Below are 9,934 nucleotides of genomic sequence, written 5' to 3'. Positions count from 1 at the left end.
CCCCTGCCGGCGGCTTTAAAGGTAATGCAACTAATTGACAAATGATGATAAAGTGTCTTGGACAGCCACTCGCCTTCACTTCAGTGTACAACATTTTCTTAACGCTCCCTGACGTGGCCGAGACTGGCCAGTAGCCTGCCCCGCGCCCTCGCCACACTTTTATGTCCGATAAAAGCTTTGTTTGTGCTGACGGAAACGGATGTTAACTGCCAGACCGAATGGCCACTGACATGCCCGGCAAAGGGCAAAGGCGAGGGTGATGGCTCTTGGGTCCTTCGAGGAGACCGGAGCACCCGACCGGAGGTCAAGCTCACTAAATAAATATTTTTACATTCTCTGGTAATTGCCATTCCCTCTCTCAAGCCTGGCCAGGGTATCAACCGTTTCACTTGCTGGAGGGTTCTCTTCTTCTGTTTGATTTATGGAGTGCCAAAATGCGTTTACCTTCACCCCACACCTCTGCTCTTGCCCGCCTTGCTGACTTTAAAGCGTCAAATTAAAAATCCCATTAAATGAAATATTCAACAGAGTTTTCCCAGAATTTTAACCCTACTCCGACTTTAATTTAATTATGCACAGCAGGCCATCCTGGGGCATCCCGTCTCAAATCATAATTTCGAATATTTTAATCATCAGTGTAGCCTCGTGCAATGGTCCCTCGCTCGCAGCTACAATTTGTGTCAAAATTTTGAAATATTTTCATGCCTATCTGGTGCAGTGCCAAAAATAAATGTTCGCCCGTCGCCTGTGCTAAGTGTCCCATAAAATACTTCCGCAACGGATCTTAAAACTGTTGTGCGATATATCAGACGATATTTGGTTGGTCTTTTTTTGTGAGTTTTATCTTGCTGAAAAAACATTTTGTTACGGACTTACTTTTGGGTTGAAAATTCAGTTTAAATTGAAAGAAAATTGGAAAGAATTTATTTGCTTTGAAGAAGTTATATCAGAGTACGTTACAAAAAGCAGGGGAATCTTAGTGAAAAAACAAATTAATTAATTTGCAGTGCAGTTCGAATTACCATTTGCAACGAAATTTGGAAATTCATGTGGAAGAAATTCTTCGAAGTTCTTTTGATGAAATATACCACTCAATATTTGTAACATTTAACCCGAAACTTTCCATAAATCTTTTCCATATTTCCTTTTAAAAAAAATCAGCTGAACTCTTAGAGACACTCATTAAAAGTTCTAGCATCTCTTCCATCATCGTGACCAAAGTTTCTGGGTATCCCAAGACCAACCTTAGCCTAATCTTCATGGTTCTCGTTGCCCGCTTTGCTTTTTTCCAGTTCAGGTAAGATGTCTCTGTCTTGATTAATGAACACGCAAGAAAAGGAATCTTTCTTTTGCATTTTTCCATTCCCCACTTAATTGCTGTAATTTGTATAATTAAAAAATTTTGCATCCTCTTGTGCAAATTTGAAGCCCGTAACTTTGCTCTTCTCTTCTCGTCTCGTCTCGAATAAATTGGCTCAATTTACAATGGTTCGTTGGCCCCGCATGAAGGTCCGGCTCTTGAGCTGTGTTTAGGGGCACAACTGCGCTGAGGGATTTTCATGAGCCGAGAGCAACAATCATGTTATGATGCTCGAACGATAGTGGAAGCTGGGGAGGGGACACTTATTACCCCCGAATATGGGCACGCATGACCCCATTGAGTGCCATAGGGAATCCATATCTCCTAATCAGCTTAGGTATTTTGCATAGAATTAGCATTCCCTATTAATATACCATGTATGCTATTATTCTATGCGTAGAGCGTAGAACATGGAACGTGAAACGTGTGTGGTGTAGAGCGGTGCCCTTGTGCACTGAGAGAATGTAATGAAAGTAGTGAAAGAAGTGCCAAAAGTGAACAAGATTAAGTTTTATTATTGAGCCTTGAAAATATATTTGTTGTTAAATATTTGTACTCAGATCTTGGAATATTTTCTACATAATATTGAGCATTGCAAATATTTCCTCCAAGTGTAATTCCGTTGATGAAGTGCCGCGCAGCTGTTGTGCCGCTCTGCCCCTGTGCTCTCTTCGTGTCCCATCCTTGTCTCCTTCTCGTCCTGTGCGTGCCTGCCATTTAATTAACTGCACAGACAACATTTTGCAATCTCTGCTGGCAGCTCGGACTCCCCTCCCATCCAATGTCTACTGGCAAATCCGAAATGCTGTTATAATATTGCAAACAAGCTGTTGGGCTTACAAAATTTAATCCCATGTCTGTCTGTCTGTCTGTCTGTCTGTGGCACTAAAAACTAATTGAAATTGCCATATTTCATGCATAATGTACAGGCTTTATACGCGAGTTTGTTTGTACCTTCTACATAACATAACATTTGATAATGCCATTGGATTTTCGCAGCATTAGTGATGGGAGGTGGATGTTGACTGCCCCTGTACATGTTTGCTGAAGACGTTCTGTCAATTGGAAGCGAATGGTCTTGGGTGGATCAGAGCGACAACCAAACGCCAAGCACACACTTGCTGAATTTTTTATGAAGTCGTGGGAAAAGTGTCAAATAAAATTGCACACCAAAAGGAAATGCTGCCAAATGTTGCAAGAGAGGGAAAGTGGGGGGAGTGGACTCACACTCAGCAGTAGTAGCCACAGTAGTAGGCGGCACAGGGATCAAATGGCTTGCCCCGGCGTGTTATCGAATCGAGTGGCGGCGGCGGCATCTCGAGCAGGGCGCGTCGCTTGCGCTGGGCGTCGGTTAGGCCATCGGGGCCGAGGACTGGGCCGCTCTGCTTGCCCTTAGGACTCTTGCCGTCGGCTGGGTTCCAGGGCTTGGAGAGTGCGCCCGACTTTTGGAGGTACTTCATCATATCGATGCCCTTCTTCTTTTGCTCGATTTCCTTCTGCTTCATCTCCTTTTCAGCATTGGCCGCCTGCTGTTGGGCCTTTATATAGCGCTGTGGCATTCGCACAGGAATGGGACCACCTCCTCCTCCTCCGCCTCCACGCGCGACTGAGGCTAGCGTTCCTTTGAGACCTCCGCCTGCAGCAGCGGCGGCCACCTTGGCAGCCACACCCTTTGGGAATCCCTTCCAACCGGTTGCACCGGCTCCGCCTCCGCCACCTCCTCCTGCTCCACCGCCAGCGGCACCGCCTCGGCCTCCTCGACTGGCTCCTCCTGGCCCCGCCGGCATTGGGCCACCCTGAGCAGAGCCCCAGATGCCAGGCGGCTTCGGCCTGCCTCCAGGCTGGGAGGACGCACCGTGTGGTCCGCCGCCACCCCAGCCAAAGAGTCCATCCTCGAAGACATTCTCGCCGGGCGACCCAAAGGCCGTGGCCACATACCGATCGCCAGCGGCACAGTTGTACGCTCGCCAGTAGGGATTCTGCTTCGCAGGATACATGCGCGGCGGCGGGACTTTGTCCTTCTTGCTCGTCTGTGTGCCTCGGTTACCGGTGCGAGCCCTGGGCCGACGGTACGGCTGCTCCGTGCCCGCTGGGGGCGTCACATCAAAGTCAAACTCCAAGTCGCTCTCGCTGGTGTCCGTGAGGATCAGGTGATCGGCACAGGGCGCAATACATTGGCGCTGGCACTCCTTGTTCAGGGCGCGGAACAGCTGCTGCTTCTCCATGCTGTTGCGGCAGGTGCACATCATCAGCGTCTGCCGGCAGGTGCACTTCCTGAAGCCCTTCTCCTTGAGGATCCGCTTGATCTGGCGTAGAGCCACGGCCAGCTCACTTTTGACTACTCGAAAGGTTATGGGCTTCTGGCGCATTCCGAGCGTGCTCAAAGGCCGCAGGGTGACAAAGATCTCGCCGTTCTTCTTGCACACACTCAGCACCGGCTGCTGGAGCTCCTTGGCCAGCTCTTCGGCCTCGGCTGCCTTGCACTTCTGGAACGCCGTCTCTCGGGTGGAGTCTAGGAGAAAGAACTCCATCAGCTTCTTGATGGGCCGACGTATGGCGCCAGGTCGCCAGCCCATCTTTCGTGCCTCGTAGCTGCTGCTCCAGGCCCAGCCGTGGTTCCTGGAGACGCCTCCCGGCTGGCGAACGCAATGCTTGTGGCGTCCGGTCACGGTGCGGCAGTTGGTGGATTGTTTGGCACAGGCTGGGACGTGCAGAGGCTGCCGCGGTGGCTGCGTCTTATCCTTGGGAACGTTCTTGCGATTGTCTTTGCCCGGCGTCTTGGGCTCCTCCTCCTTGTTCTTCTTCAGCTCACAATTCTCATCGAACTCGGACATCTTTTTGGTGTCCTTGATGTCGTAGAGGTCGCGCAGCTCGGAGAATACCTTGGCCAGATACGGTCGACAGTCCTCGTTGCTCGACTTGTTCACCACGCAAAAGTCTTCGGTTGGCTGCGGCTCCACCTTGGAGCACTTGGCCTGCACCTTGTCTGACTTGAAGATGTCGGCGCACAATTTCCTAATGCGACAGTGAGCGCAGAGCTTCCCAAACTTGCAGGTGCAACGGCAGGGTGGACACTCGTCGGTGCCTCCGGCCTCCTTGTCCTTCACCGCCTTGTCGCATGGATCCACGCAGTAATCGTCGACGGTGGGCGGCGGTTTGCCCAGGAACTCTAGCAGAATCTGATCAGCCGTCAGCTTCTTCTCCTTGTGCCGTTCCTCGATCATGGGCATGGGCTTGATGCCACACTTGGGGCAGGAGGCGAACTTTGGCATCCACGACATGTTGGTCAGGCACACGGGACAGAAACGGATTGGCTTGATCTCCGGCTTCTTGCCGTCGCAGTCGGCAATGGGCATTGTAATGAGATTCTGATCAGGCTTGTGCTGCTGCCCGGTGGGCTGATACGTAAAGCGGGGCAAATGTGGCTCTCCCGGCATCTTCATGTCCACGGGCATGTGCGTGTCACGGCAGGGACTCATATCAAACTCCTCAGGATTGCGACACGGCGGCTTGGGAGGCGGTGCTCTGCCCGTGGCTCTGGTTATGGAGTCTATAAGCTGCTCATACTCCACGGCAATTTTCTGTAGAGTATTTGTGGTGGAAATTATCAATGGATCATCACATCTTACGGCGTACAACCCACCTTCAGCTCACAGCAAGCCGGAATCCCAGATGGCCTGTCCGTCATCATTTTGTTGGGGTCGAAGGTGCCGGCAGTTTTGCTGCGATATCGCTGCAGGTCCAGGCGCAGACGCTCATCGCCCGGCTCTGAATCGAGGGCATCCAGACAGGGATCGCAGGGACTGGGACTGGGACAGTGCTGCGACTCGCCCATCACGAACATGATGTCCTGCGGATTGATGCTCTTGTCCATGTTTCGCTTGCAGTCGCTATCTCCCACCCTGCGGAAGGAAGAAAGGATTAGCATTCGATCTCCCTGGCTGTCACAGTTGACCTACTTTGGTTGGTCATCGCAGCGGATGATCAGGCGACAGAGCATCTCCAGCTGCCCGGCCGACTCCCCTGCCTTGCCCAGCACACACGTGTCCACGTGGATGATGTCGCTCATCTCTGTGTCAATGCGTTCCGTGACCATGGCAGGGAAGGATATCTGTCCGTTGCCCACAGGGCGATCCATGTACTTCACCACGAACGTCATGCCGCACTCCTCGATTGTATTGCGCAGGTTCTTGGGCGTTGTCTGGAACTCCAAGCCGCTGCCCGGCTTGAACTCGTTCACATTGATCCGGCTCGAGGTGAGCGTCAATGACATGCGATTGAAGTTCACATCGATGGCCAGTCCTTGGGGATTGGTGATCTCAACGTCCTTTGCCTCCAGATTGGTCACCACAACGTCAAAGATAAATGTTGGCGGTGGCTGGGCCATCGTTTGCTTTGGCCGCTCTGATGCCGGGGCCTCAGCTGCAGCGGGATCGGGCTCTGGCGCAGATAACAAAATCATAGACTTGGCCCTTGGCCTCCCTAACTTACCATTAACCATCGTTTACTAAACTTTAAACGCTGTCAATCGAGAATTTTGTTCAGCTAAGAGAGGGTTCTGTTGCACTTCGGGATATTGTGTAATTTTTTGGGTGTGTTTCAATTTTTGTTTACTTTATAATTTTTTTTAAGAGACTTATACACTAATGCGATAAAACTGGTAAACTGAAAAGACGTTTCGATGTTTCCTACGTTGTGAACGTTAAAACAAACTGAACTTTGATTAAATAAAACTCTGAGTTGACAGTTTGCGAAGCATTTAAGACGCGGCTACTTCGATTGACCTTCAGTCTATCCATTACCAGCCCAGCAACTACAATCCCCCTTTGCCAAAAAAACAAGCCACAAATTCCTGTTTTATCTCTATATTTGATCTACTTATTCACTGTTTATTTATTTTTAGCTGCAATTCGCATTTTCCTTATTACTCTGCGTGCTAAGCCGCGCCAGGCTGTGCCACTAAATCGATTGAAGTTGTCCTCGTTGCGACCCCGGCCAAGGCGCAGGGGAGCGCCTGGATTTGTGCCCCAGACTCTGGGATGCCTACGCAAAGGCGCTTCGCCGTGCTGGCCCCCACCCAGGTAGCCGAAGACACCGTCCTCGAAGACAGTCTCCAGGTTGTCGCCAATGGCAGTGCCCATGTAGCGATCACCCACTCCGCAGTCGAAGGCGCGCCAGTAGGGATTTTGCTGGATGGGATAGAGTGGTGGAGGAGGCAATTTGTCCTTCTTGCTCGTTTGTGTGCCGTGGTTAAAGGTGCGCTTTTGCGTCCTGGACTGCCTGTGGGTGCCAGCGGGTGGTGTGACATCAAAATCGAACTCCATTTCGCTGTCGCTGGTGTCCGTGAGGATCAGCCGATCGGAACAGGGCTCTATGACGCGGCGGCGGCACTCCTTGTCAATGGCTCGCTCGAGCAGGCGCTTCTCGCGCGGACTTCGACAGGTGCACAGCATCAGTGTCTGGTGGCAGGTGCACTTCTCGAAGCCCTTCGATTTGAGGTGCCGCTTGAGCTCGCTGAGAGCCCGGGCCAGCTCGCTCTTGACGATCCTGAAGGTGATGGGATGCTGCTCCACTCCCAGTGTGCTGAGCGGGCGCAGGGTCACGAAGATCTCGTGGTTCCGCTTGCACACGCTCAGCACTGACTGACTTTGGAGCTCCATCTGCTTGTTCTTCTCTTCCAGCTCCCGGCACACGCTGAACCCACTCCGGTGCGCCTCTTGGTCCATGAAGAACTTCATCACTCTGCTGGTGGATCTAGCAATGACACCGGGACGCCAGCCATGCTTTCGTGCCTCATCGGTGTTCATCCAGCCCCAGCCGTGGCGCCGTGGCACGACTCTATCGCCGGACAGACACTTTTTGTGGCCCGACTTGTGGCGCTCCTTCAAGGCACCCACGGAGACACCTTTGTGCATCGCGGTGGCCGCCTGTTCCTCCACAAACTTTCTCTTGCTGGGCCTGGGCATTGTGGGCATGGACTGAGTGCAGCGCGCCTGCAGCTCCTGGGCCTTCCGAGCATCGTTGATCTGATAGAGATTGATGAGCTCGGAGAAGACTCGTGTGAGATACGGACGACAGTTCTCCGGGGGATCAGTGACTACGGCAAAGTCTTGACCCGTCTGCTGCTTGGGGCACTCCTTTTCGGGTTTTTCCTGTGGCTGGAATAAATCCTCGCAGAGCTTTCGTATGCGACAGCGGACACACTTTTTGACGCTCGTGCAGGTGCAACAACTGGCCCTGCAACCGTCCCCGTGCTGCTCTTTCTTGTCGCAGGGATCGAGGCAGAAATCCTCGTTCCCTGAGTTGCCTTTTCCCTTGCGCAGCTGCTCCTCTATGATCTCGTCCGCTGTCAGCTCCACCGTGTGACGCTGCCCCAGCACTGGCATTGGCTTCGTGCCGCAGCTGTGGCACGCGGCGTACTTGGGCAGCCACGACATGGCATGCAGACACACGGGGCAGAAGCGGATTGGCTTGATGTCCAGCTCCTCCGTGTCACCCAGTGGCACAGGGATCGTGCGTTCCTCTTGGGCATGAACGGACATCCTGCGAGATGGCGAATCCTCTTCGAGTCGCCGCACCATACAGGGTGATGGCTTAAGGTCTTTGACCCTCTCAACCACCGACTGAATGATGCCCCCATACTGTTCTGTCAGCTGGCGCAGGCATCCGAAGTAGGACTTCTCCTGCGGCTCGGGCTCATCGTAGTCGACCCTCGAGTTCACTTTAGAGCTTCTGTAACGCGAAAGATCCAATTGAAGCCGCTTATCCCCTGGCTCAGGCTCCAGCTGGTCGTCGCATGGATCTGAAGGAATTTCACACCTTTCGGGGGAACCAATCATGAACATAATGTCCTGTTGATTGATGGACGGTCCTAAATTGACACAGGTCGCACGCCTCTTGCTGCCTGTGTCGGGTCTAAGGGATGGCTGTGAATAAAATCTCCCTGCAAACCTTTCTCCCCAGAGTACTCACTCTACGGCTGGATCTTCGCACTTGATGGTGAGTCGCAGCATGACTTCCACGGTGCCGACCACCCCTTCACGGCTTCGCAGTTCGCAGGAGCCGCCAAACATCACGTCGCCCATTTGCTCACTGATGCGATCTGTAAAGTCCTGCGGGAGCTCAACCTTGCCACTGCCCAGGGTGCTGGCAGCCAGTCGCACAGTGATGGGCAGCCCATTGGCCTCCAGGGTTTCCCTCAACGCTTTGGCACTATCCTTGAACTCGGTCTGACTGGTGGGCGTGAACTCCCGCACGTTGATGCAGCTGGCGGTGAGGCTCAGGGGCACCTTGCCAATCCGCATGGCCACCTGCAGATGCTTCGGCTCGCTGATCTCCGTATGCGGCAGCTCCAAGTGGCAAACGACAATGTCGCACAGGAAGTTGACGGCCATTGCTGCAGTCGGAATTTAAATTAAAGAATGTGGAAAGCTTTTTTCCCTGCAATTTGAATGCAATTCCCGAAATGTGCTCAAGTGTCAAAATGTAAAAAGAAAATTGTAAAAGAATATCGTAAAATTTATTTAATGAATGTTTGACTTTTGTATCGAAGCTGAAAATCAAACTGGAATCAAGCAGCTCCAAATTGAATGCTGAACTTCGATGACCTCTCAGCCAGCCGCTGGCCCCCACAGCGAACCCAAGCGAATGTCGAGGGTGTCTGGCTCTTGGCCAAAGGCAGCAAAAAAATGTTATTCTAATTACTTGAAGCAAACCCCTCACGGACACTCTTTAGCCTGTTGCACCGGCGAGGGAATTACCCCAAGTTCTGCCTCAGTTTTTCACCCTTACGCTGAACCTACAGAAATTTATTACCTCCGCTTGTCACTGCACTGCAAGAAAATGTACTCCTTACAGTCCGACAGTAGCCCACCTTCGTGCGGAGGGTTTGTTTCCCTCAGTGTTTTGGTTTTTGTAAGCGGCTTAGCACGCAAGGCATGCCACGCCCACTAAAGTGTGCCACAATTTATCATATCAGGCCGCGAAGCTCACAAGCTTATCTAAATTAAGTTCAATTTTAATTAAATTTCGCGCATTAAGTCTAACGCCTATCGGTGCCCTGGCAGCCGCTGCACCTCTGCACACTTTCCGCCCCAACGTCCCACGACCTCTTATCGAACTATCCAAAATTTTCAAAATTGTCCAAAAATGCTGAACCGCAAAACGAAAACGATTTTCCGAGGACGGAGAATAGAGTAGAACAGAATAGACTCCACTCCTCCCTGACTAACTAAGCCGATTTAATTGGATACAAATTAGTGCAGCCAAGTGGGTGGGTATCCAGACGGGGGTTGTCCGTTAGGGGGTGGCTCGTGGGGTAGCTTCTGGCCATACAATATCAAATTGGTTCCATGGGCGCGCAGTTCGTTTCTATGTATATGTTTGGTTTGTCGAGTGTTTGGCCGGGCTCTGCTGGCCAAGTGGAAGCCACTCGTGCATAAATTATCCACAACAAGTTGGGACCAAACGATACTCTAACCAAAGGATGAGAGCACATCGATGGATACACCACAAACCCCAAAGTTGAGTTTTCTGCTAGGAATATTAGGCTGCTGAAGTTCTGCGAGAGTTTTG

The 9,934-nt window shown here is 51.8% G+C and overlaps 2 protein-coding genes across 2 annotated transcripts; both read right to left on the bottom strand.

The window, feature by feature from the left end:
* Positions 1-2,262: 2,262 nt before the first annotated feature.
* LOC117589754 lies at positions 2,263-5,988 on the bottom strand. The gene is made up of 3 exons (XM_034281935.1): positions 5,320-5,988; positions 5,004-5,262; positions 2,263-4,941 (listed from the first exon to the last, which is right to left on the bottom strand). The coding sequence occupies exons 1-3, from the start codon at positions 5,859-5,861 to the stop codon at positions 2,590-2,592; spliced, it is 3,153 nt and encodes a 1,050-aa protein (XP_034137826.1). The 5' UTR covers positions 5,862-5,988; the 3' UTR covers positions 2,263-2,589.
* Positions 5,989-6,232: 244 nt separating this feature from the next.
* LOC117589794 lies at positions 6,233-8,845 on the bottom strand. The gene is made up of 2 exons (XM_034281994.1): positions 8,333-8,845; positions 6,233-8,275 (listed from the first exon to the last, which is right to left on the bottom strand). Exons 1-2 carry the CDS (start codon positions 8,752-8,754, stop codon positions 6,250-6,252), a joined length of 2,448 nt encoding a protein of 815 aa, XP_034137885.1. The 5' UTR covers positions 8,755-8,845; the 3' UTR covers positions 6,233-6,249.
* Between the last annotated feature and the right edge of the window lie 1,089 nt (positions 8,846-9,934).

Source organism: Drosophila guanche, unplaced genomic scaffold (assembly GCF_900245975.1).
Source record: "Drosophila guanche unplaced genomic scaffold, DGUA_6, whole genome shotgun sequence".
Taxonomy (NCBI): Eukaryota; Metazoa; Arthropoda; class Insecta; order Diptera; family Drosophilidae; genus Drosophila; species Drosophila guanche.
This window is presented reverse-complemented; position numbering and strand designations above follow the sequence as displayed.